Here is a 27,908-nt window from a genome sequence, read left to right as displayed (position 1 = left end):
ATGTCTGCCATGTCTCGGGCAGAATCTCAGATAATAAGCTCTCCTGTTTCAACTCTACTCCTTAGTCATTATCCCATGTGACTTCCCCAATGCAAAAGCAAAAAGGGGCCAGTGACCCCACTGTTAAGTCAGTAAGTACAGTGACTCAGAGACGGATGCTGTCTTGTCTCCAATCACAGGGCTGTGCATGGCCCAGGACTCCGGCCTTCTGTGTCCTGGGCCTGCGGCAGCCTACTCCCCAGGAGCTTCCTTCTGGCTCTTTTTGATGGCAGGACTCCTCTTTGGTGCCCTCTCCAGTCCTAGCAAATTCTGCTGGACAGACTCAACCAACTGGTGTCTTAAGGAGCATGCACAGGGGGAAGCATGGAGCTTCTCTGAGTTTGGGATCCGGCCAATGGAGAGTTTCACTTTCTAAGACAAACCACAGGAAGTAATTAAATGACTGAAGATTATCCTCGGACTCCCCAGCTCTCAACCAGCCATCCTTCATATCCCTTGCATCTGTTCTTGAAGGAAATCCTACGACTCGCTGCGATGAGCCAAAGGCAGCCGCAGATGGTCTATAGGTTCAAGTGGAACTTGGACTTACATTTTCTGACATCTGCTGGCCTAAGCCTCTAGGTAGGTTCTAAAAAGTGACAATGGCCCACTGCGCTGGCTAGTATTATGTTAGCTTGACACCGGCAGAGTTATTTTGGAAGATAGAACCAACTGGAAAATGTCCCCTCTAGATCAGCTGGTGGATAAATCTATCTGTCGTCCATGCTCTTGATTGATGATTGACATGAAAGAGCCCAGCTCACTGTGGGTGGTACCATCCCAGGGCTAACAGTCCTGGTGCCATGGAAAGCAGAAGAGCTTAACCACTAAGAGCAACTAGCATTCCTCCATGGCCTCCAAGTCACTTCCTGCCCTAACTTTTGGTGATGGGCTGTGGTGTGGAAGTGTAAGAGACATTAACCCTTAGTTCCCCAAGCTGCTTTTGGCCATGGTGTTTTCTTATAGAAATAGAAGTCTAAGATAGCCACAGAGATAGACCCAGTTGCTCCAAGAACTTAAAAGGCCCCTGGAACCCTACGCATTCAAAGGAGACCGCCATGTGGGGAAGGGCCAGGCAAAAGCAGAAGGAACCATCTCCTCTGCCTCTACAATGCTCACAGGCTTTCTTCTCGCTGTCTCTAGCCCGTCCTATGCCTGCCTTCAATCTTTCTCCACTGTGCCCCAACAGATGTGGTTGGCTCAGGCACGTCAGCCACAGAAGATACCTGTCATTGCTTCCATAGGTCCTTTTCCAACATTTTTTTTCTTCTCCCAAGAACCAAGTATTTGAATTTTAAAAGAGGATTGGTTATCTACTTTCACATAAACGAAGAAAGCCAGGAGTGAGGGAGGGAGCAGAATTTTCTGATCCTCTAGATCAGTGGCTCTCAGGCTTCCTAATGCAGTTCTTTAATACAGTTTCTCGTGATGTGACTCAGCCACAAAATTACTTTCACTGTGACTTCATAACTGTAATTTTGCCACTGTCGTGAATCATAATGTAAATATCTGAAATTCAGGATACCTGATATGTGACCCCTGTGAGAATGTCGCTTGCCCCCCAAAGGGGTTGGGGCTCATAAGCTGAGAACCACTGCTCTAGATAATCATGTTGGCCATCAGTCCTATGTAGGAGTTATCTCAGGTAGAGTGAGGAAGACAGAAATAGCCCAGGAGAAGTGCAGTCGAGACTGGCAGCTATGATAAGGCATATGTCACCATGCCCAGGCAGAGGATTAAATGTGAGTCCAGTCAAAGCTCTTCATCTGGATTGCTGAACACATGTCTGATTCTTTGGGTCAGAGTAATGTTCAGTAACTTCTGGAAGGTGCCCGTGTCTTTGTTTTTAAACCATTTGGCTGCAGTGTGGACTATTGGCAGATGGAATTGATTGAAATCTTTAGTCAAATACGATGTCTTCTGAGAAAGCCCCCGTCCTCCCTCTGGAGATCAGTCTGTCCTCCCTCTGGAGATCAGTCTGTCTTCCCTCTGGAGATCAGTCTGTCCTCCCTCTGGAGATCAGTCTGTCCTCCCTCTGGAGATCAGTCTGTCCTCCCTCTGGAGATCAGTCTGTCCTCCCTCTGGAGATCAGTCTGTCCTCCCTCTGGAGATCAGTCTGTCCTCCCTCTGTAGTCCTCGTATCTCAAGCACATACTGTACTCTAAGAAGTTCCTACTGTACTAGTTTTGAATCCACTGATCTATGAGCCACTTAAGTGCACACTGAGGCCATTTTAGTAGTCTTATAACAAACACAGTATCCAGGATAGCATAGGTGGATGATCAGTAAAAAATGAGGAAACAAGTGAATGAATGAATGAATCCTGGCCCTGCCAGTAACTAGATGTGTGTCTACTTTAGTCACATGCCTGACTGGTCCTAGCCCTTTACATAATAGCAATAATAACTGTTCTCATCCAACTGGTAGGCTTACAGAGTAATGAAGAAGAGAAGAGACGTGTCCTTCATATGCGTAATACGTAACCACAGATCCTAGAACCTGAAGAGGGGTCTTTAGGGCTGTACTTTGCAGAAATATCAAGTCAAGGCTCTGTGTTTTCAAAGAACATTAACTGGGTAGTCCCATGTTTGGATATAACTGCTTTATAAAAGATAAATGTGAATGTCCCTAGCCGAAGCCCAGCAGGTAGACCTTTTCCTCTCCTTCCCTTCATATACACCCCAGAGATCCAAGGAATGCAGTTTGAAAACTGTAGGAATGGATGAATGAATGAATGAATGAATGAATGAAGAGTTCTTGCTCTGCTCCTCACTCTAGAGAGATGCTAAACGCAGAGAAGAATGTGACTGCCCAAAGGTCTCTGGGCTAGAAATCAAAGTGGGCTAAGAAGGGTTGAACACCATGGAGAAGAACTAGCTGGTGAGACTACATAAACAGAGGTTAGCTCTTTACAGGCAGATACCAAGCGTTGAGCCATGTATTACACTGGACTTTCGTGAGAACTCCATGCAGAAGACACGGCGATGTCAGATTTTAGATGAGAAAACTGGCACTCAGACAGGCGAACCTCTTAATGCTGCGTGACCAACGCGGGTCACACTAAGGTCATAGTGATTGTACAGAGCGCATGCCCCGTGCTAGAAACACAGCAAGCTCGTCACAGCATGCTATACCACTTGATTCTTCAACAACTGGTGCAGTCGATGACTGCTTAAAGGGGCTCCCTACAGTTCACACGCACGTCTGAGACCACAGGAACTCTTTCTGCCGCTTCATGCTGTTTGAGTTCATAAACCCAGAGCCCTCTCTCCTGGCCCAGAGCTTTCTCTAATAGTACCTGACTAGCAGGTTGACTTCATCTTGTTCTGAGTAGGTCTGACATGCCACCTGAGACCCTGACCTTGTCCCTCCTGGCACCGACTTGGTCTGGCCAGGGTGGAACCACAGGACTCACCTCTTTCTGGATACATCGGGTAAGGAACAAAGACACCTCCTCCAGGCTTTGGGGCTTCAGGTCATTCACGGCCAAGATGTGATCTCCATGGTGGAATAAGCACCCTAGCCGGGGTGGGCCTTCCCAGCGAGCCACACTGCAGGGGGAATACAGCATCCAAAAGGGAAGTAAGACAGAGTTCACTGGAGGAGCGGGAATGGGCATGCTCGCTCTGAGCTCACTCACTCGGAGCTGAGTCAGCTGAGTTGTCCTACATGTTGGCCATCTCCCTATCTCTGTTTGGACTGACTTCTTTCCCTCCCCACTTCACTCTCTCTCAAGCCCTGCTCCAAGTAAAGCACCCATGAAAGCCCAGCCAAGCCCAGTCCCTTGTTTGGCTTGTAGTTAATCTCTCCTATCCCAGGACTTATAATTATGCACAATGGAAACACTTCAATTGTAGTTTTGAATAAGATGTACTTTTTTGACTTACTTATTCACGAGGCTAACCTTTTTGTGACCCTGGGAATACAGATCTATCCTTTTTGTTTCCTTAGTTGGTGTTAAAATTTTTATAACTCCAGTTCCAAGGAAAACAGGATACTCAGTACATGTCTGATAGAAGCGAGCACAGAGGGCAGCACATGACTATCTAATGAGTAAATAGTGGGTGGACAGATCTGTGAGCTTGGCCGGAGACGGGCTCAGAGGCTAAGCAGCTATTTACATGTCTTAGATTGCAAAAATCCATAAAGATGGGAAGTTATGACATTGTGCCATATTCTTTACATTAAAGAATTATTGTGTAAAACTCCAATCTTCCAATCCAAATCTGGAGTCATGGCTCAGTGATTAAGAGCATTGGCTGCTCTTTCAGAGGACCAGGGTTCAATTCCCAGCACCTACATGGCAGCTCACAATTGTCTGCAGTTCCAGAGGATCCATGGCAACAGGCAAGTATGTGGTGTACATATCTGTGCACATAGGCAAAAATACCCATTCAAATAAGGTAAAATAAGTAAATATTTTTGATCTTCCCCTAAAATGAATTTAACACACTTATTTATTTGGGGATGTGAGGGAAGGGAGTCTCACTGTGTATCTAAAGCTGGCCTTGAACCTGCTATGAAGCTCAGGTTGACCTTGAACTCTTCATCTAGGGTACAAAGATTACTGGCCCATGCTGAAAACTGTCTGCCACACAGACTTTGTGTTAGAGTTTTGGAGTAGAGGTTTTCATTGGGGTGTGGGACTCATAGCCCCTCCTGTACATCTTTTTCTTTTAGATCCTACTAACTTTGCTCTCTTTCCATTCATTAAATATTCTTTCTGCCATGCCTAGGAGTGGCACCCTTGACATCCACTTGTCTTTGAAGAATCAGAAACATCCTGATTGGTGGGCATTTTTGGTCCTCTTAAACGTACCCCCTGCACAAGTTGACCTCACACAGAGCAGTATGCTTTTGCCTGAGGGTACCCTCTGTGGCAACACCATAGTCCGTGTTCAACATCATTTTTGCGAAATGTGGTATTTCAGAATAAGGGTCTCCTCCACCCTTGACTCCTGTTCGTTTCTTGTCAGTCACAGCTCCCACCTACCATATCTGTCCTGCTGCTTCTATCAGAGCAAGATAGTTGATGGCATCCCGAGGAGAGAGGAACACATTCAGAGTCTCCACTTGGCTCTCATCAGGGATGTTGCTGAGACAGAAAACATTTGTATAAGTCACATTAAACAGTCAACTGTCCCTGGCTGTGAACTATCTTTTCAGAGTACACTTTTGGTCTTCTGTTTCTGAGATAACATTTTCCAGCTAAATCTTGTCCAGAACATATAAAGAGAGAAATATGAATTTAAGGCACTGAAAGTTATTCATTATATCCTTCCCTGCTCGACTTGGGATGTGATAGTGGATGACGATGAGGAAAGAGGTAAAAACTAGACTAAATGGGCTCATTATTATGTCCATTTGGGTCAATTTGCATATTTGTCTTCCAGAAATATTCCGTACAAAAGGACATGTAAAGTAGCTAAGATTACAATTAACTGGACCACCCAGAGCTCCCAGGGACTAAACCACTAACCAAAGAGTACACATGGAGGAAGCCAGGACTCCAGATACATATGTAGTAGAGGATGGCCTTATCTGACATCAATGGGAGGGGAGGGAAGCTTGATGCCCCAGCATAGGGGAATGCTAGAAGGATGAGGTAGGAGTGGGTGAATGGATGGAGGAGCACCCTCATAGAGGCAAAGGGGAGGAGGAAGAGGAAATGAGATGGGGGGATTGTGGAGGGGAAACTGGAAAGGAGAATATCACTTGAAATGTAAATTAATAATAATAATAATAAATAATAATAATAATAATAATAAATAAAAACCTATCTTATCATGGGCCCTGGATATCACCTAGGACCTAATCAGAACCTCAGGAGACTTGCCTGCCCACAGGATGTTAAGGGGAGAGGCTGGAGATACACTAAACAGATCAGTATGGTCCAGGTATAGGGCTCAAAAGACTGGCCAAGGGGAAAACCCCCCAACCCAGGGATCACTCCTCTTCCCTCTCTCAGCCACCACCTGTGCTCATAACATCAGTGACACTGAAGCCTATCAGCTTCTTGGCCAATATGGAAACTGAGGAACGATCTTGACATTTGAATATAAAGTTTGGTTAATGTGTCTGTCTCACTCTTAGGGCCCACAAAGTTTTAGAAATCAGAGCTTTACTTGAGTAATATAGACAATTTCACAACAGTTAGTGAGGCGGACCCCTTTTGGTCATCTGTGGTTTGTGCTTCTGCTTCATCAGCAGGTGAGAGATACAGATCGCTTCCTGTGCCATGGTCTTGGTGGGGAGGCCCCAGCTCTGATGTCTCGGGGGAAATCTGGAATTCCGCTTGGCCATCTTCGGCTGATGCAGAGCTTGATTCTTTAAGGAGACTGGAGCATAGGAAGTTAAATAAGGCTCCCTGTTTGAACACACGCATCGACAGCTTTCCTTTGTAACCATTAAATATAATCATCTAACAGCCATTACAGCCATATGAGGGACTAACAAAGTTCTGAAGTCCGTGTAAGCATCAGAGCCCCACCCTGGCCAGATCCCAACATGCTTTCTTTCTAAGAGTGGACTTGGAATCAAAATAACCATTTACAGGGTCAGGAAGGACAGAGTGAGAGACATAAAATCCAGAAGACTTCTGCAGACAGAAATGTCTGAGGATGTCCCAAGTGGCTTTCTGTGGGTAAAGAAAGCACATTGCTCTTCTCTTAAGTTCACGGGCTGAACACCCTTCACCTGAGCATCTGAATTCTGGAATGTTCAGTGACAGAATGATGCTACAAATGGAGAACTCCACTCCATCAGACTCTCCTTCATGAACAAAGCAATCTCAAAACATTTTTGCATAAAATTATCGTCAGGTATATCTATATCAGGTATATCGTCAGATATCTATATCTATGTATATACATACATATGAAAATATGGAGCATGTGTGTATTTCATGTTTAGATGAGTTCTATTCCCCAAGAGATATCATTATGGATATACAGATATTCCAAAACCTAAAAAAGGAAATCTGAATCCCAAAACATTTGTGATCCTATGCATTTCAAATAAAGGATACCCAACCTGTATCGATTAATTAATAGGATGTGATGATACAGTCCTTGGTGATGTTTTGTAGCAATTTGTCAACAGTTAAGCAAATGAATTGGGGAGCTAGAGAGGCAGCTCAGTGGGTAAGTGTTTCCCACGAAGCAGCTGAACCTCAGTTTGGATCTCCAGAGTCCATGTAAGGCCAGGCATGGTGGCATGCCTCTGAAATCTCAGTGCTTCTGCTGTGCCAAGATGGGATGCAGAGAATCCTGGGAAGCTCATGGGCCAGATCACATGGTATGTATAGTGGAAACAAGAAGAGACCCTGACTCAAACAAACCAAAAGTGAGGACCAACACCCAAGGTGTCCTCTGACCTCTTACCTCTGACCTCCACATGTGCTTTATGGCATATGTGGCATATGTGCATCTCTCTCTCTCTCTCTCTCTCTCTCTCTCTCTCTCTCTTTCTCTCCCCACATGCACACACACACACACACACACACACACACCCCATTCACATATATAAATACACATGCACCCTCATACAAAGGTTAACACAGTGAACTGGTAGTAATTGTTCCACTAAAAGCAGGTTAGCTAAAAGCAGTATTTAAGAGGGCCATTCCACTCACCAGGATCTCACTGATCTCATTGACATATAATTGCTATTTGCTCTCTTGAAACCTTGGTCCAGACTATTGGATTCAACGGAGTCACCAGAATCATTGGATCCAGCAATATTCTCTAACTAAAGACAAGAGGAACAGATGTCAGGATACGGGTCTGCCATTGACCAGGCACCTTCTCACCTCTCAGCTCTGTGCATCTGAAATAATGCATCTTCCAATTCAGGGGCAGTGCTCCTCCAGAGAATACTAACCGCCCTTAACCACAGGAGAATGGACCACCACAATTCCCGGCAGATTTGAAGCCTGTCATGCCCCATTCCAGACACACATATTCTATTGGGAAGTATAGATTTTCCTTTCTGCTTCATTCCGAGCCATTGGATGCCATGAACCTTTCCCCTAGGTGGTTGAGTCTATGAGTCATGGAAGCTGACTGGGCCAAAGGCTAGATGCAATGGTTGCTCACAAGCACTGACATCTTCTCATTGGAGCCTTCCAGTCAAGGCAGGCTTTCGCACATCGGCCTCCTTACCAAAGGCTCTTCCAGACCCTGCGTTCACGCCGCCTTCCCCACCAGGGATGCTCTTCTCTTCTCTTGCCCAGTGAAGCCCTGTTTAGTCATCCCTGGTTCTTGAATCACCTCAGCCCTCTTGACCGCTTTTATACGGTTTTGTCTACTTCCCCAGACGCCATGTTCCACAGAGGCTGTGCCGCTCATCTTTACCACACACCCGATGGCTTGGGTGTCCCAGAGTATTTTTGATGAAAGAAGTGTTCTATGCCTAAGAAGCAACCCTCTCGGCCGCTTTAATGCAGGACGACATACCAAGGGCTCTGAGGAGTCTGCTGTAAGGATAGCTTGTGTAATTTAGCACTTCCATTACCAACCTGCCCCAGAACCCATCTTTCAGTGAACATGTCACAGTCTAGTAGAAAACCTTCAATTTGGGAGATGTCTCAACTCTACAGCCACTATTTTGTTCTCCTGCCCCACCTTCCTCCCACGTCCTCTCTCTGTGTGTACTATAGATACCACTTTGTGGCCAATGTGCCTAAAAGTCAACTCATGTTTCACCACTTCCCTGCTTAGAAGACCTTTACTCCTATGCTGTCCATGCATAGAGTCAATTTAGAATTCACTGCCTGTCTTGGGCTGGCTCTTTTGTTCTGTTAATTTTCTACTCTGCCATTCACACACTTTAAACTGTGGCCAGAAAATGGATGTCAGTGGACTCTGAAGCCTGCTTTGAGTCAAGAGGAACAAGCATTCTGCCCTCTGTCTGAGGCCTCCCTGCATAGCATTATCTTTGGTAACTGAGGCTGCAGGCTCTGAAAGCAAGAGGACAACGAGGCTCATCATTATGGCCACCAGGCTGAGTACAGTGTGGGGTTTAGCACTAACTATCAACAGGCTGTCCCATATACACCCATGGCTGATTACCCAAGAACTTTTATTCTTTTCCTTTCAGTCCAGAAAAACAGAAAGACTACTAAACCCCGAATTTAATCTGCCAAGTATTCAAATGTTATCTTCTTTATAGAACCTTCTCTGATCTTCTGCCTAGAAACCAGTTCCCTCTTCTCACCACTGCTACAACCCAAACATCATGTAAGCATATGTCTTGTGCTATGGTTGGCTCCTATTCATGTGCCAGCACGGCGAGCCAGCCTCTGCCAGTTTTACCTTTGTGCCTCCTGATCTCAGCCTGTTGGCTTGGCAGCAGCATGTCACAGAGGCTGGGCACATATGTTGAAGGAGTGGGTGCTTAGCGGGGGCAGGGAGGAGCAGGGTGGGGTCAGGCAGGGCAGAACAGGATGGGGCAGGGAATGGGGACTTATAACTTTAACTGGCTCTTATACTTCGAGGAGTGTCATAGTACTCCTCTTCTTCCGTATCTTGCATGGGTTCTGAGTGTTCATGAGGGAGATGAGCTTGCCTGAATCCTTGGAGGCTTTTTTGGATTAAATGCTGAATAAGGAAGATACAGAAGAAGCTAATGAGTTCCTTACCCCTCCTCCCCTCCTTCTCAATAGAATTGAGCCAATACTTTCTAGAGAAAAAAAAAAAAACATAGTAGATCAGTTGGGTTGATGAGATCAGAGGCTGTTTGAGTGTGACAGGCAGAGACCCATACAACCTGAGCTTGCTCTTCAGTTTGGGTCCCTCTAATGTGGGAATCCATATGCATAGCTAATATTTGGAATTTTTCCCCTACTGTGAAAGAATTACAACTCCGAACAAGAAGTTTTCTACTGTGGGTGGAGTGTAAGTCACAGAGCTTTGCCACACGGTCCCTACCCATCTATCTCTTCGCAGTCCCCTCTCAGCAGCCTCTGAGGAAGTAATTAGCCCGGAGTCACTGAACCTCCTCCTGGCTCAGGATTCCTCTTTTGTGTTTTGTTCACAGCTTTGTCTGTTTCCACAGCAGTGTAATTAGGTAGTGTTGGCTACATGACAGTCTGAATTATATGCTTCCAGGTGATGTAGATGCAAGCAATTAATTATTGCCTTCCCTCCCCTAACAGGCACCAGATTGTCTACTGATGCAGCTGCTCTGCATGGCATAGGGACCCGTTATAAGTGTGACTTAATTTCCCAAGAACAGTGCCTGATGGCTGGGGACTTTCATAAGACCAACTCCCCCCCCCCAATGTTTGCTGGGAATTTTATGGAACTTAGCATTCTGTGTGTGTGTGTGTGTGTGTGTGTGTGTGTAAGAGAGAGAGAGAGAGAGAGAGAGAGAGAGGAGAGAAAGAGAGAGAGAACAGTTTGAGTTGTGATGGTTCAACTTTCAGATTTTTGTTTGTTTTTTACTCATAAGGGAGTGCAAAAGCAAGATGCATTCACTAGAAACTGTATTTCAGATTTTGAACGTTAGCCTTTGTGTGGGCTACCAATAAGAGCATGACAGCTTGCTTGTAAATCTGGTGGCAGCTCCCTGACAGCCCTGCAATCATGGGGCAATCAGAGAACTCGGCAGTGTGCTGTGTTGCTAGGCTGTGGGCAGGTGTGTTAAGTGCACTTTCAGCTTGTGGTGGTTTAAATATGCTTGGTCCATGGGAAGTGTCACTATTAGGAGGTGTAGCCTTATTGAAGGAGAGTTAGCCTTCTTTAGAGGAAGTGTGTCACTGTGGAGGTGGGGCTTTTAGGTCTCCTCAAGTCTGGGCAGTGTGATCCACAGCCTCCTCCTGGCTGCCTGCAGAAGCTAGAACCCTTCTGCTGCCCGGATCAAAATGTAGAAGTGTCTTGGCTCCTCCAGCTCCTCCAGCACCATGTCTGCCTGCATGCCATGTCTAAGAGGAAGGCTGAGTTCATTCTGGTTGTCCTCTGCCTCTCTTGCTTGCCTGTCTGTGACTTGATGAGCCAGCAAGAAGAGCTCTGCCATGAGTCTCCTTGGTCTTGAACCTTTTACAGCCTTCAGAGCTGTGGGAACTGATGTTACTATTGTTAGGACCACACCCCTTCATGTATGATAATCTATTGCAGTTGCTGAAGATGGACTATGGAACTAGATTATGCTGAGGTACATCAATAACAAACCCCAGCAAGACAGCCGGTGACTTTAACTTGAGATGGTTAAAAAAACCTTGCTTGATCTCAATAAATAACAGCAAACGGCAAAAGCTACCCATAAGGCTTCCCTTGGGGGAAAAGGGGGTTGTCGTGAATGGGAGCAAGAGGCACTTCCTCAGGGTCAATATGTCTGTCTGCCCTTGTCCCTACCACTGCTTTTGCTCACTGAATGGCTGAGATGAAGTGTCGGGCCTGGGGGTGTTGATCAGCTAAAAAGGGTTTTAAAATGTTGGAGAGCTTGATAAAATGGGAGGCCTCGCTTCATTGCATGTGCTTGGTAGCCACAGATGGAAGGATGCCAGTAGTGGTGTGTCTCTAAGGGATGAAATAATAGATGTGCAGGGGAATGCACCACCCAGCCTGTTTACTGATCTTAGCCAAAGCTAGAAAGATAGTGAATGCCTAGAGCTGAGGGCACAGTCCTCTGCTATTCCAGAAGCAGACACGCCCCTTCTGGTCACAGGCACGACCCTTCAGGCTGCAGGCATGCACGCCCCTTCCAGCCACAGTCAAGCCGTTCTACTTCCTCAGACCGATTGCACTAGGAGGAGAAGGACGATGTACAAAGAACAGGAAGAGTGACTGGATGAGTGAGGGAAGCAGGAGGAAACCCCCACCATTCCTGGGGGTGTGGACGGTACAGCAGGAGATCAAGGGGCACGAGGGACCTTTGAGCCCTGTGTGTGGAAGGAGTGGAAGGGTTGCTGGCTAAGCTTAGTGAAGAAACTCCAGTCTAGAGCATCCAAACTGAATGAGATCTAGAGTCAGCTAGGTGAGTGCTAAGCCTACCTGTAGAATAAGAAATGGGCAAATATGTATAAATATTAAGGAATCATTCTGCGTGCACATGTGTGTGTGTGTGTGTGTGTGTGTGTGTGAGAGAGAGAGAGAGAGAGAGAGAGAGAGAGAGAGAGAGAGATTAGAGAACAACCTCCGTTGTTCCTCAGAAGTACCTGCCATTGGTTCTTCTGCCCAACTGACCTGGAACTCACCACGTAGGTTAGGCTGACTGGCCAGTGACCCCAAGAATACACCTGTCTCTGCTTCCTCAGCACTACAGTGAGTGGCACCCCATGAGTCCCGGGGAACCAAAGTCAGGTCTTTGTGCTCACAGTGCTGTTGTGGGACTGTCTCCTCAACCCCGGGAATGATTCTTTCGGTGCATTTGACTCTGATGGGCAAGGTCAGGGTGAGCTGCTAGACAGTGGGATGTTCAGCAATAGCTGACTCTCTGAGGCAATGAGGACCATTCAGCAATGGCTAAATCCTGAGACAGAAGGATTCAATTACCACCTCTGGAAGACTGGCCCTCGGTGATGCAAGGCTGATACCCTCTGGTGTGCTACGGAGGGCGAAGAAAGGACTGGGGTCGGAGACTGGCCTTCTGTCAGCCAGGGAAGCCTTCTCCTGCTCAGAAAAAAAAAAGTCTTATAATTAGAACACAATTCTCCCCTATTGCTGTCAGTACCCCCAACCCACCCCCATGCCACTATCTTATCCTGGACTCCCTGTTCCAGGGTCTCCCCAAGTCCTTGACATCTGGGCTGTCCATTAGCCAGGGCTAATCTTGTCAGTGTGAATTTCTCCCACTTCTAAGTTCCCGAAGATCCTCAGCCCAGCCTTGCCAGGCACCCTGAGTACTCCTCCCAGCCCACCCCACCCCCAGCCTGTCTTCTCCATGGTGCCTCCCTTCACACTGTCCTCTCTGCTTTCAGTACTGAATCTACCTTGCTCTCTCCTCTTTGGCACTTGCTATGAGCATGGAACAACCTGGAAAAATACATCCTTAAATTTGCCTACAGTCAAGCTCCCTCTGTGACAGTCTCTCCAAGAAGGACTGGGGGAAATTCACAAAGCCGCTTAGGAAGTCAATCAAAACCCTTCAGCTGCTTGCCTGACACAGGAGCCATTCTATTAAAATGCAAGGCAGATGAAAACAATGTTTGACAGATGTTTCCTCAGACTTACTCATTCAAAGGGAAGCCGGTTATGCACTGAGAACCACAAGGGTGGAAAATAGTATACTTGGAGCTACTCTGAAAAATTGCCACCATTAACGTTCACTCCCCCTACCACAAACAATGACGATCTAATTTAGCTCTCGTACAAAACACAAAAAGTATGTTCTCCTTTATTGATTGTAAAAATAACAAGGGCATTTTTCCTTGCTTATTTATTCCTTGTATTAGCTCCAGATGCTAAGGAGAAAGAAAGGACCACTATTGTTTCTAAGAAAAGAGGGCTGTGTTCAGGTGCCTGAAAGTCATTAGCAATGTAGAGTCACCTCTGCTCTCTGATGGGTTGCTTTTACACCCCGGCAGTATGGTGCCATGAAGGAGACCCAGTCTTTAATCTTCTCCCTGGGGATAGGAAGAGAGTTTCAGTTGGCACTGGCAGCAATAGCTCCCACACTCACTCTGAATCTAGAATGTTCTTTGACGACATTCAGAACAGGCTGGGATCAGCTGCCAACAAAATAAAAATCTGCCCCACAGTAGTTGAAATAGTCCATGCTACCTCCCAATCTCTGCACTTGCACAGTTGAATTAACCTTGTTGGCGCTTCTGGTAGGGAAACTTGGGAAAAATGGGAGGTCAGAGTAGCAGGAACAATGTAGGGTTCGGAGATTCAGCTTTCCATGGTACTCTCCATGAACACCTGCCCTCCAGCCCCACTCCCTGCATTCTCTAGTCTTCCCTGCCCACCTTAGGAAATGCATTTTTTTAGAAAGAATGTGTTGGTTAAGGTGTTCTGTTTTGTTTTGCCAGCTTTACACAAACTGGGGTCATAGGAAGAGGGAGTCCCAATTGAGGAAATTCCTCCATCAGACTGGCCTGTAGGCAAGTCTGTGGAGGTGTTTTCTTGATTAAATATCAATGTAGTGGGACTCAGTCTACTGTGGGCTGCACCAGCCTTCGGCAGGTAAGCCTGGGTGCTATAAGAAAGCTAAGCCAAGATGAGGAAACCAGTGAGCAGCCTTCCTCCATAGGCTCTGCATCAGCTCCTCCTCCAGGTCCCCTCCCTCAGTGATGGACTGTAAGAAGGACTTGTAAACTAAATCAACCCTTTCCTAGGGAGTGGCTCGTTGTCAGTGTTTGACCACAGCAGATAGAAAAGTCAACAAAGACAAGGACAAATTAATACACCCCCTGTCTTCTTTTCCACGTAACAATTTAAAAGACAACTTTGCAGCTCTAGGTCAAGTTGAAATGCATGAAGGCCTCAGCATCTGTGGCCTCCTCTGCACAGCCTTGGCCTGTACCGTAATCTACCCCTGCAGCTGACAGTGGATGTGAGAATCCACTTGGACCCTTCTGTTAGCACCAGGAGCCCCTGTTAAAACTGTGGCAGCCTTCAGGGTGAGCACAGCCTCTCCCTGCACCATGGCTCCTACAGACGGTTCTGGCTGAGTTGTTTCTCACAGAAGGCCTTGATCCACTGTTGTGGATTACCTCGTGGCCCTCTCCTTCTCTACTTCATGTCCCAATTCCAGCTCCTACTCCTCAGATGTCACCTTATACGGAAAGGGACTCATTGCAGAAATAATTGGTCAAGATCCTAATGGGGCAGAGGTGCCTCCTTAACTAGTAAGACTGATATCTGTGGGAAAAGGGGGAAATTTGACCCAGAGGTACGTGCGTGTGGGGAATGCCCTGGGACAGCTAGGGTTTGGTGCCATAGCCAAGGGACCATCAGAAGTCCTAGAGAGGCTTGAGATTCGGCCTTCCTTCTGAGGTGCTTCACAGGAGTGCGGTCCTGCCTGCACCGAATTCCTGATTCTTATCCTTCAAAACGGTGAGGTTGCCTGGAGTGGTGGCGCATACCTTTAGTCCCAGCACTTGGGAGGCAGAGGCAGGTGGATTTCTGAGTTGGAGGCCAGCCTGGTCTACAGAGTGAGTCCCAGGACAGCCAGGGCTGTACAGAGAAACCCTGTCTTGAAAAACAAAAACAAAAACAAAACAAAACAAAACAAAACAAAACAAAACGATGAGGTTACAACCTCTCTTCTTTTAAGCACTGTTAGGACACTTTTAGGTGGGAAATAGTTTAGTTGGCGTGTGCCATGCAAAGCCTGAGGATCTGAATTTCATCGCTGGCACCCACAGAAATGCCAGGCATGGTGGAGTGTGTCTGCAATGCCTGCAGAGGAGGCAGAGACTGGTAGATCCTGGCAGCTTTCTGGTGAGCCAGCTTAGCCTTTTCCAAGTCCCAGGGAGGAACCCTGTATCGAAACCACGGTAGATGGCTCCTGAGGAAGGACAGCTAAGGTTGTCCTCTGTGCACACGTGCAACCACACACACCATTTTAGCACATAACAAAGATGGCTGTGTTTGCAGCCTGGTTTCTGCTTATTGTATACTGCTTTTGCTAAACACACAGCAGACTGGCTTTTGTCTTCCTGCTTACCTGTCTTGGCCAATAAGGAAGTAGTCCCTGTTTACAGTCCTGATAGACATCACCTCATCCGGGTGGCACTTGAACATCTTTTGTACAGATTGCATCCTTTCCTGGCAATTTATACCAACTTCTACAGTGGCGCTGCTGAGATGGACACAAAGTAACTAAACTGACACACATAGCAACTTAAGATGAAAACAGATTCCTATTTTAAATTAGGAATGAATCTGCAGCTTTCATTGACCCACATTTTAAAGACCGTCTAGTTCACATCATGAATCTCATTTGAATTCTTTCCATTTTTAAAAATAACTAAGACTCTGGATCCAGTTCATCAGTAATTAAAAATACCCTGTTCAGCTTGAAATTCAAGTCAGAGGTTCCTATTTGGGTTGGATTCCTGAGTCCACAGATCACTCTATTTTCCAATATTTCTATTACATGATTTCTGAAGAAAAGAAAAAAAATAGTTCATCTAAATATTTCTCGAACTCCACTTTGGCTCTATGAAGTGGATTTCAGGAGCTCTCTGCCACCAGAAAATTAAGTGAGGCAAAGTCCTCAACTGAATTCTCAGGAATTAGAGATCTACCGCCTACAATGTACAGCACGAAGTTAGCATTCCACTGCCTTCACCCACTCCCTTCTTTACTTAAGTTCTTTTAGAGCCACAAACACTATGGCAGGTCTGAAGCCTTGATTCTTTTTTGTCAGAGACTCAGGTTTAAGCTTCCATTCATCTTATCCTTTAGCAACTGACTTGGGCTCATTAGCTGATAAACACATTTCCTGGTCTGGATACACACCCGTCGATTTCGATGGAACCTTTGTGTTGATGGTCTTTGTAATAGGAAAGACTAAGGCCCTTCCCCTGACTCTGGGACAGAATAAAAAGACGCTTTTTCCAGGAAGTCTGAAAAATGAAAAGGTTTTGCAGTTGAGTTAAAGCTCAGAAGGGCAAGGATTCTGAATGCTCATGGGGCTGGTGGGAGGCTTGTAAACCACTGCGATTACTCACCCCAGAGAAGAAGAGCTGAGGGGGCGGCGACTTAATGAAGTAATCTCGTTTATGGACTTCATTTTCATATTCAAATGGAAATTGTTTGCCTAATAAAAGAAAGTGAAGAGGATTCAGTTTGTTCTCTTATAAATTTCAGGAAAGAACGACTTCGTTTGGAAAACATTGTTTCCCTTCAAATTATTCAGTTATTCAAAAGAACACAGCACATTAGCTGCTCCGGCTCCCACCCCCATCGCAAGGACAAAATGAAGAACAACAGCTGTAGCCATCATTCCGAGAGTTGCGTTGTGAGTTGTGTTTAGAGGTAGCTACATTTAGGCCCACACCTGCCTGGCTCTGTTGCTGCAGTTTGGCCCTGGGTCCCTAGGGAGAGCAAAGGTTTGTTTCCATTGCCATTGCCAGAATAAGATAGTAACTATATCACCCTTGGTGTAGTGCATCATGAAGAACCCCCTGCCAGTGAAGATGAAGCAGGAGGAGTATTTTTTCTCTGTTGGGGGAACAGGTATTGTGACCACAGAGGACAGGAGCCTAGTCTCATGGGTGTGACAGAACACAGGGTCTCAACAGCTGTATTACACAACCCTGATTCCACTCACTAGGCTAAAGCCCTAGGTGAGGCTGCCTTTCCTGAACAAAGGGAAGCAGCTGTGATATAAGAGTGAAACTAAGTCCTTCGGCACTGTTTTTTTTTTGTTGTTGTTGTTGTTTTTTTTTTTTTGGTTTATTTTTGGTTTTTTGAGACAGGGTTTTTCTGTGTGGCTCTGGCTGTCCTGGAACTCACTCTATAGACCAGGCTGGCCTCGAACTCAGAAATCTGCCTGCCTCTGCCTCCCAAGTGCTGGGATTAAAGGCGTGCGCCACCACCACCCGGCTCTTTGGCACTGTTTTAATAGCATTGTTTTCCTAAATGAAAGGCGTCTGTGTTTGGAACCCACAAAATAATAATTAGTAATAATAATAATTCTAATAATAATAGTAACTGTCTTTAATACCAGTAATTACAATGAAACAGTTAATATTTAAGATCTTCTGTAGTTTCCACAGCAGGAATGATTTGTTAAACAGTGTGTATGTATTTATTGCATCCACAGTGTATGCATACACATGCACACAAAGACACACACACACCCCACAGTCCTCTTATATACCAGCATACTGGGACTATTGATTTATGCATGTGTGTGCCACAGATTTAAAAAGATTAGGACGCCCACACAGGGCCAGGAAAAGTGCTTGTTCCCTCCAGCTGTGCTGGAAAAGTTTGTAATTCATGGGGCATTAACTGCAGCAGGAGTCCCCACACTAGCTAGCCCTAGATTCGAGGACGTGACAGACCCACCTAATAAATCTTACACAAGCAGGTCTTAGGAGACTGAGTGGTTCCCAAGAAACTCAAGATTTATAAGAATAAAAATTAGTCAGTACCCAATATGGTAAAATGTGTAATGTCTGGCTACCAGTCAAAGGTGACCAGGCATGGAGAAGAGGCAGAAAAATTGGTCGTGTAATGAACAGAGTAACTAATCCATCAAGATAGAACTGGTCCAGATGTTAGATGTACCAGAGATTTATTGTTACTGTCAAAATCTTGGGAAATATACAAGCTAGAAAAGACCTAAAGTGAATTTTTAGAGATGGAAACAACGACATTTGGGAGCAGGGAGGTTTTACACCGACAGACTGTTCGAGAAGGCTGGTTACTGTAGAAGAAAATTACAGAGTACCAAAAGGGGTATCAATAAGGACCATGAAAGTAAAAACAAACAAACCAGAGAGTCTAAAATGTGAAAGAGCATCCGTGCACTGAGGCAGCCTCAACTGGTCCACCATGTAAGCAGCTGGGATGCCTTACAGGAGGGGAAGAGGCAGAAAAGATATTTGAACAAATTGTTCGAAATTTTTTACAAATTTTAAACTATAAAGCAAGACCCAAGCAAGTCAATGAACGGCATGAACACAAGGTCCAGGAAAAGAGACAAACTCCAAAGTTTCTGAAAATCCAAATACCTAAAACCACGTCACAAGAAAAACAGCTCAAAAGCAGAGAGTGGAGAAAAGGCAGCCAGCCCTACGGGAGAAAGGAGAGCAACCAAGGGGTTTGCCTCTTCTTAAAACTATACTTATGTGTACAGATGGTCTGCCTACATACATATCTGAGCACCACATGCATGCTTTGTACCGGAGAGGGCCAGAAGACGGTGTTGTATGCCCTGAAACTGGAGTTACAAATGATTGTGAGCCTCCATGTGGGTGCTGTCAATCAAACCTAAGTCCTTTGGAAGAACAGCCAGAGCTCTTAACTGCTGAACCATCTCTCCAGCCCCAACTGTTTCATTTCTTGTGTATATAAGCAAGAAAACATAGACCATTAACAGCTCTGAAGAAATCCTGCCATTCGAAATTAAATAAGCAGCAAATATATCTCTTAACTATGGAAGCAATTTGGAGACACTTTCAGATACGCAAATTCTGAAAGAATTTCATCATCAGGAAGCATCCACTATCAGAAAGAATACTACAGAAAGCCGGGCAGTGGTGGCGCACGCCTTTGATCCCAGCACTTGGGAGGCAAAGGCAGGCAGACTTCTGAGTTCGAGACCAGCCTGGTCTACAAAGTGAGTTCTAGGACAGCTAGGGCTACACAGAGAAACTCTGTCTTGAAAAACCAAAAAGAAAAAAAAAAGAAAGAAAGAAAGAAAAGAAAAAGGATGCTATAGAAACCCTCTGGAATGTACTGGAGGTGAACAGAGTACGGATACAGAGACTACAAGGCTAAATGTAAGGTGATGTTTTTCATTATTTAAAGCACTCAGTAATTCAACCAGCTAAACAAAAATAGCAATGCATTGTACAGATTATAATGATGTATGGATCACATGAATTCCAATAGGACTGTAGAGGCTTGGGAAGGAAGACGAGATCACATCTTGGCAATGAACCTGGATTATTTGTGAATTAGTATGTCATTACTTGGGGTCAAGCTGTTGTATGTTTAAAAATATATAAACTCTAAAGTATTGACTATAGTGCAGTGTAATAAGCTATTGAGAGAGCATTTGTGTTTATCCTGTAGAGCAACCAAGCAAGGAAAAGAAATGGAGTGCAGATGGCATGATCCTGGGGGTAGGAAACCTGAAGCAGCCCACAGAAACTGTAAGCTAATGGACAAACTCCGTGGTGGGTGAAGTCAATGTGCAACATTTTTAAAAATTCTATGAAGTAACGACAGGTAATGTGAAAGTGAAAATGAAAAAGTCTGTTCATTTATTACAGCACCTTCCCAAACAATCCATAAAAATAAATTCAGCCAAAGTGCTGAAATCCTGAAAGTTACTACAAGAATTTAGAGACAATATAAAAAATGGAAATATATCCCACATTCATGGATTAAAAGAAGATATTCTAATAATGACATATTAGAAATCACCCAAAGCAATTTACAGCTTCAATGCAATTTTTATCTGAAGTCTCATGCATTTTTCATGAACGGAAAAGCTCATTCATACTATCATATAAATTATTTGATAGCCTCGAATACCCAAAACAACTCTGAAAAAGCAGAGTGCTGAGATCTCCCTTCAAACAAACAAACTGCACAGGGCTAGAAAGATGGCTTATCCGTTAAGAGCACTTGCTGCTCTTGCAGAGGATACCAGTTCGATTCCCAGCACCTCCATGACAGCTCACAACAGGCTATCATTTCGATTTCAGGGTTCCAATAGTCATTTCTGACCTCACTGTATGCCAGGCATGTGCAAGGTACACATACTACACTAGGGATTCACATGCTGCATAGACACACATGCTGATAAAACACTCATACACATAAAAGAAAAATAAATGTAGATTTAGAAAATCACCTCACTACAAACCTATAAGAACCAAGAACGTAGTATGCACAGACCAAGGTAATACTCACACGTCCATGGCCAAGGCCATTCTGTAGACAGAGTGCATTGCCCTTAATAAAATCCTTCTAGAATCACATGCATAGCCCTTGGGGGTGGAGGCAGGAGAACCAGGAGGTTATCTTCCATTCCATAGCAACATTGAGGCCATGCCACCAAAGAAAAAGAATGAAGAAAGAACCAGGACAAAGAGTATTCATGCTTCATGATTTTATTTATGGATATTTCTAGAATAATACATTAACTTTATACTGAGAGAGAAGACCTATGGTTGCCTAGGAAGGGGTGTATGGCACAAAGAGGGAGAAAGGCTTAATAGTAAGTTCATTATCTGCACTTAGGTGATAATTTATGGTATTTACTTATTTATTTAAAATTGACAATATTCAGAATGTAGCCTAAGGCATCATGAATGCTAGGCATGTGCTCTGCTCTGGTCTACAGTCCCCTCTATAGAATTTCTACATGACAAATCCTAGCTACTTGTAGATTTAAACACAGGGGCCTGCTGCTTGTCAATCGCACCTCTATAAAGATTTCTTAAACATCAAATCCATTTGATAAAAGTTAAATATATTTCTACAATATGACTCAGCCATTTCTACTCCTAGGTAAATTAAAAGACTATAAAGAAAAGCACCTGATGCCAACCTCTGGGCTCAGTATGTACATGTGTGTACATTCATATATGTACACATCCACATGAACATATACACACATCATACACATACCTATATACTAAATGTATATGTGCATATATACATATATACAAATGTTCATGTCATCTTTTTATAATAGACAAAGATGGGAAAAGCCTGAATGTTTCCAGAAGGTCAATGAATCATCAGTTATGACATCCATATAATGGAAAAGGGAAAAGGGCCAACACACACCGTGGATGAATCTCTATTATGAATTAGAGAATTGTGCCAAGTAGAAGAAGTCAGATGAGCATGTCTTACCATGTGCTCACAGTTATGCAGAACTCTAGCAAACACAGTGACAGAGAGCTAGGCGATGGGACAAAGGACTGGGCATTGGAGGGAAGGATTATGACAAGACAGCAAAGCTGGAGATGAGGGAACACTCAATGTGAGGACTGTGATGGAACTTGCCTGCGTGAATGCATTTATTGACACTCACCAGACTGTCCACCTCAAGGAGATGCGCAATAAGTTACAGGCAGTCGAAAAGGCGTGGCCATGCCAAGACCATGTGCAAAACGCTGCTAGTCATAGGAGGTCAGGGTCTGGCCTCCTCAGCCTCTCTTCTCCCCATCCTACATTATGACACTGCTCTGCTCCCTCCCTCACATCCTGCCTCTGTACCTCTCTCTCCAGTGCTGTGGGTCTTGCCAACTCTTCTGATGGGACGTGTTTCGTTTTCTAGAGGGAAATCATGCCTACTACTAGAAGTGTATCCACCCCACCCAGGTGGCTAGTGAGGTCATGAACTGTAGAAGAGAACACCCCCCCCCCAATTCATTACTGCATTCTAAACCTTGTCCTCACACCCACAGATAAGAGTAACTCTCTCCCAAAGCTTTTCTTTACAGCAAATGAAAGGTGTTCCAGAAAACCACAACTGGATACAATGTAGAGATCAATGGATTGTGGCAACCTCAGGCCCAGTAAAAACATCTACAACACTCTTGCACAGAGGGCTGAGGAAACATCCAGGGAGAGCTGGGAGACCAGAGGACCAGGAAGTCCACAGTGAAACTTTGTCTCCTAGAATAGGCAGCCTGAATAATCTCCGAGAGAGTTAGCCTCTCACAGGGATGAGCCCCCTAACTGTAGACAAGCTACTACTGAAGGGGGAATCTCCAAGGGAGTTAGCATCTCACAGGGATGAGCCCCCAATCTCCGAGAGAGTTAGCATCTCACAGGAATGAGTCCCCTAACTGGCTACCCAATACCAAGTGACCAGCCCTGAAATTATATTCACATAGACAACAAAACATGAACTTAGCAGGTTGCATTTATGTGTTTGTACATCTCTCTCTATATGTACATATGTAATTTATGTGTGTATGTGTGTGTGCATGTGTGTACACACATGTCTATAACAATAATAATGATGAAGAGGCCCATCAATTTGAGAAGGGGTGAGGAGAAACCTAGCGGGGTTTAGAGAAGCAGAAGTGATATATCTTTTAATTAAAAATATATGCAAAAGTTTTAAAAGCCTTCCAAAACCCTCCACAGAGGAGTGGGGAGATGGTTCAGTTTATGACCTAAGTATGAGGACCCAAGCTTGGATTCCCCCACACATGCATAAATCCTATGTGGTGCCATGGATCCTTAACATCAGAGCTGGGGATGGAGAGGTCGAGAACGGCAGATCTCTGGAGCCCACTAGCCAGTCAGCGGAACTGAATCATGGGGATGCAGGTTCAGTGAAAGACCCTGACTTGAATAGTAAGGTGGAGAATAATCAAGGAGGGACTCAGCACTGATCTCTGGACTCCACATGCCCACATACACATGCACACACACCCTCAAGAACACAAATATACAACACACATATGCACACAGACAAAACTAAAAAAAAGAAAAAAGAAAAAAAAGAGCCCTGCGCACGCTCTAAGATTCAGCTCAGATAACCTCTCTATAAGACTTCCTGGGACGTCTGCGATGACGTCAGTCTTTCCTTCCGACTCCACAGCACTTTGTTCCCTGGTCCATGGTCACACTGATTGCATGTGCTTGAGCTAAAGTTCTCGATACAGCTACTTGCCTGTGTTTCTCTCTACTTCTCAGTTCCCTAAGCACAATGACTCTTCTATGTTCGAGAACTTTATGCAAAATTAAAGGAATATATCTTAGTCTTTGCTGGGCTGTAATTTATTAAAGGCTCAAATGGAACACTTAGCCAATGAAAACCAGGAATTGCTAGATTTCTAGACAGTTCAGCTTTTATAAATAATTAAGTGAACCCAAGCGCTCCTGCTTTCTCTAGATCAAGAGTCACTGCCCCAGAATGATACCTGTTGTCCCTACAATGGAAACTAATGACTGCTCCTGGGTACCAGCGGAGCTGCCTCATCCTTGCTGTGGACAGCTGTTTCCTTCTCTACTATGCCCGTAGGTACCTGGGCCCTTTGGAGGTCTGGCTTCCATCTGGCTGGCTCTCCTCACCTGTCAGAAAGAGGAGTTAGGCAACAGTTAGCTTCCAGACTTAAGAGTCCCCACCAACTAGCTACAGCACCAAGGGGGGCCAGGACAGGCATCACAATTCTGGTCCCTGCTTTTTCGGTCTTTCTTATGTGTGTGGAGTTCAGAGGTCAAACTTGGGTGTTTGACCTCAGAAGGCATCCATCTTGTTTTTTAAGACAGGGTCTCTCATTGGTGTGAGCTCACCTGGCATCTGCTTTCTCTGCCTCTCCTGCTGCTATTACAAGCATGTGCCACCATATCCCACTTTTTAAATGTTAATTCTGTGGAGGGAAGTCAGGTTCTTATGCTTAAACAGCAAACACTTTACTGACTCAACCAACTCTTTCACTAATGTTCCTCCACTGTGCCCAAAGGTAATGGTAGCCATGGTGATGAGAACCGTCCAGGGAGCCGGTTCTCACCCAGTAGGTGATGTGAGGAGAAGCTACGAAGAAGACTGCAAGGGTAGTCCTTGATGCCCCTGCCACACATGGCTGTAGGAGGACAGCCCCAGGGAGGCAAGTGACAGCAAACAAGTCAGAGCAACACAGAGGGCAGGAGACTGTGGGTTGGGAAGCAGCTGTAATAAGCCCTTTTCACATCTGGGGCCTTGCTTTCTCCAGAGGGAACCTCATGAGCAAGGACCAGAGACTCTGGTTCTTTAAGTGGTCTGCTATCTATATGGACATTCTCAAGATCTCCTGATGCAAAGGCCTGAGCCTGACCCAAGTGAGCTGAATCTAAGTCTTGTCCTATAAAGCTGTCTGTCATCTGTGACCACCTAAGGCAGTGGTTCTCAGCCTGTGGGTTGGGACCCCTTGGGATATCAGATATCCTGTATGTCAGATATTTACATTGTGATTCGTAACAGTAGCAAGAGTAGCAATGAAAGTAATTTTATAGTTGGGGGCCACCACACCATGAGGAAGTAGATTAAAGAGTCCAGCATTAGGAAGGTTGAGAACCACTGATCTAGGGGACTGAGAGGCAGGGGAGTGTCCACAGGTGAGGGCTGCAGGGCTGATGGGGTTTTGAGAACTAGGACTATGTCCATGGCCAACCTCTGCATTGAATTAGTAATACTGAAAATGGAAGGCCTGAAAAAGGAGGTACCGGCAGCCTGGGGGCAATCAGAGAAAAGAGGGCTATTGCCATCCAACTGTCCTGATGTGAACACTCCCCTCCTGACCTGTGCCTGGTGTGAACACTCCTCTCCTGACCTGTGCCTGGTGTGAATACTCCCCACCTGACCTGTGCCTGGTGTGAACACTCCCCTCCTGACCTGTGCCTGGTGTGATTGCTCTCCTAACCTGTACCTTTAATTAGTGTCAGCACATTTACTCCTCTCCTTGCTGGCTTATGAGAAGCATGTGAGAGCAGTTTGAAGACTAGTGGAGTTTTCCTGGACTTCTTTTCAATGTGAGAGCGCCATTGGCTGGAGAAATAATTAGGAAGGGGTACTTTTCAGCACCCCCTTCGTTTGGCCTCTCCACATGTAAGACTTGAGCATTCCATACATACAGCATTTAGCCCAGCATGCAATGGTGCAGAGAAACCACATAAGGCTCTTCTTTTGTTTAAAAAAAAAAAAGAAGAAAGAAAGAAAGAAAGAAAAAAAAGAAAAGGAAGTTTCTGATAAAATACTTAATCGTTTTAAAAGCCTTTATAGTTTGTAAAGGGGAGGGATAAAATCTTCCCGATAGTACTGGCTTGAGAACACCTTGCTTCTTTGCAGTTTGTACAGAATCTATACTTAATCCTTCCCCAGTACCAGAGCTCTGACTGGTGCCAAGGAGACCGTAGGCATGCCTGACTATGAGCACTGAAAGTATTTACACGTTTGCATACTCTGACTTCTGGGTCTCGGAACTAGCCTATACCGAAGGGGCTTATTTTACAAATGGAGATCTACACGTGAGAGAGAAAGAGTGAGGTGAAGTGTATCTAGCCCCCCCCCCCCAGAACACACAGGGTTCCACGTGGATGCACACGGATACCTCCAATGACATCACTTTCCTAGTGCACTAAGCCTGGTAAAATGTGCCTTGGGGGCAGCTCTAGCCTCATGGTGCCCACGAAGGGCTCCAGTGTTGCCCAAGGGGACTGCTTTTTCTTCCTTCCCCCCACCTGTACAGATACAGCTGTAGGGAGTGATGGCTTTAGTGTGCTAACTGTGGAGTCTGCATTTAATTTTTTTCCCCCTATCAATAAAGAAAGATGGGATCTTGATCTAGTAGTACAGTATTATTCCATGTTCCACTCTGAGGATCGCTGTGAGCTTCAGTGGAACTTAAGAGCGCTCAGCATATAATAGGTACTCTGATATCAAGAATGCTAGTCACCAGGTCCTCTGGGTCTCAAATAGTCTATGGTTTGTGAGTTAATAATAGCTAGCATTTATGGTACACATACTACATCCCAGTGTGCACCTAGAGTTTAAATTATTTTTACAATTCTGTAACGTCCAGCCACAGACAACGAAACAACCATTAGAAACATTAAGCAGCTAATCTCTGCAGAATTAAGAATTCAGAACATGAGCCAAATTCCAGCTTGAAAGTCAGTCTTTTTCAGGATTGTGTACTTCCTGCCCGTTCAACAAAGGAGAATGTATGGGGCATGGCGGTACATGGCTTTGATCCCAGCACTTGCTGGGTAAGGGCTGGAAGATATCTGTGAGTTCTAGGCCAGCCCAGGCTACTTCATGAGACCCTGTCTCAAAGACAGACGGACAGACAGACAGACAGACAGACATGACATGACAGATGGATGACAGACAAACAGACAGGTTGATAGATAGATAAGGAACGGAGGATGTGATCTCTTTGGGGTTTTCCTCCGTTCTTGTCACTGGCCCTGAATAAGCATTCAAGCTCCCTGCCACTGCACGTCTGTTCAGCTCTTTGATCTCACTCCGGAAGAGCTCACATTTGTTCCCTGGCCTGGTTATTGTCATGCCAATTGGGAGTTGGTAAGTCTGATACCAAGAGGTCCCATTTCCCTCTGGTTCTACAGCCTGAGAAGATTAGAAAGAAAAAGCTTAAAATAGTAAGACTGCTCAGTTGGAAATTTTCCAGTTTTCCAACTGGCAATTGCTCAATCATAAACAAGCTCCCAGATCACCATAACCTTGGGGATCCAGACCTGTCACAGTCTAGCAGTACTTACCAGGTCACTAGGTAGTCCTTTGTACCGCGCGGGTCCTAGGCTCCCGGACTCCTCCGCGCTTACTCTGAGCTCTGGTGTGAGGGTGGGGATTAAGTACAGGCTCTGTTTGAAATGTGAACCAGCAGGAAGTTCTCAACAAGCCTCGGGAAGATTTTACTTTTGTCCCAAATACAAATGGAAGCTGGTGCCCAGGGGGAAGTCCTGGGCTTTCTTTCTTCTTGTGGCTTGGCACAGAGTTACTTACACCTGATGTTCCAGGTACCTGGTTAAAAAAAAAAAAAAAGCAAACAAATTTTAAAAATTCCTGCAAGACTTTGGACCATAGTAAACAATGACTCTTATTGAGGACAATGCCAACCTAGCCTTGACCTTCTGCAGTGACTACGGCTGAAAGGCTGAAACAATTCTCTGCTTCCCACCCAGCCGTATCTCACCAACACATCTTCCTTACATCTAGGAAGAATTGCTTTGTACCCGCCGAGGAAACAAAAGCCCGGCTTCTCTAATACACTCATGCCTTCAAATAGCTTCCAGGAAGATTGGCAAATTCATGCATGATGGAGCAGTTTCATTGGTGGGGGGAAGGGTAGGCATGCTTTCCAGCACATGGCCTCTTAAAAGCCAGAAACATAAACAGTTGCCATTTGACCAGTGCAGTAGTACTGGCCGGCTAAAGGGCTTGCACTATTTTAACCCATATTACAGATAGAGGAGACAGCAGAGTGCTAATGAGTTACATCATTGTTACATTGTTACAACTTGATACATCTAGAAACAAGAGGACATAGTTCTTTTTTTTTGTTTGTTTGTTTGTGTTTTGTTTTTTGAGACAGGGTTTGTCTGTGTAGCCCTGGCTGTCCTGCAACTCATTCCGTAGACCAGGCTGGCCTCGAACTCAGAAATCCGCCTGCCTCTGCCTCCCAAGTGCTGGGATTAAAGGCGTGTGCCACCACCGCCTGGCTATAGTTCTTACTTTAATCTTTGTCGCTCTTGCTGAGGTAGCTCAGC

The 27,908-nt window shown here is 45.2% G+C and overlaps 1 protein-coding gene across 1 annotated transcript; it reads right to left on the bottom strand.

Moving 5' to 3' along the window:
* Positions 1-231: 231 nt before the first annotated feature.
* Positions 232-27,025, bottom strand: Plekhs1 (pleckstrin homology domain containing S1). The gene is given in 13 exon segments (XM_031385022.1): positions 232-411; positions 3,455-3,590; positions 5,033-5,134; positions 6,165-6,377; positions 7,673-7,823; positions 9,518-9,638; positions 12,537-12,650; positions 13,528-13,603; positions 15,652-15,786; positions 16,449-16,555; positions 16,661-16,749; positions 23,669-23,714; positions 26,901-27,025. Coding segments are annotated over 12 exon segments (1,452 nt in total). The 5' UTR covers positions 23,697-23,714; positions 26,901-27,025.
* Between the last annotated feature and the right edge of the window lie 883 nt (positions 27,026-27,908).

The sequence above is a fragment of the Mastomys coucha genome, unplaced genomic scaffold, assembly GCF_008632895.1.
Source record: "Mastomys coucha isolate ucsf_1 unplaced genomic scaffold, UCSF_Mcou_1 pScaffold21, whole genome shotgun sequence".
NCBI lineage: Eukaryota > Metazoa > Chordata > Mammalia > Rodentia > Muridae > Mastomys > Mastomys coucha.
The sequence above is the reverse complement of the archived record's forward strand: the minus strand, read 5'-3'. Positions and strand labels throughout refer to the sequence as shown.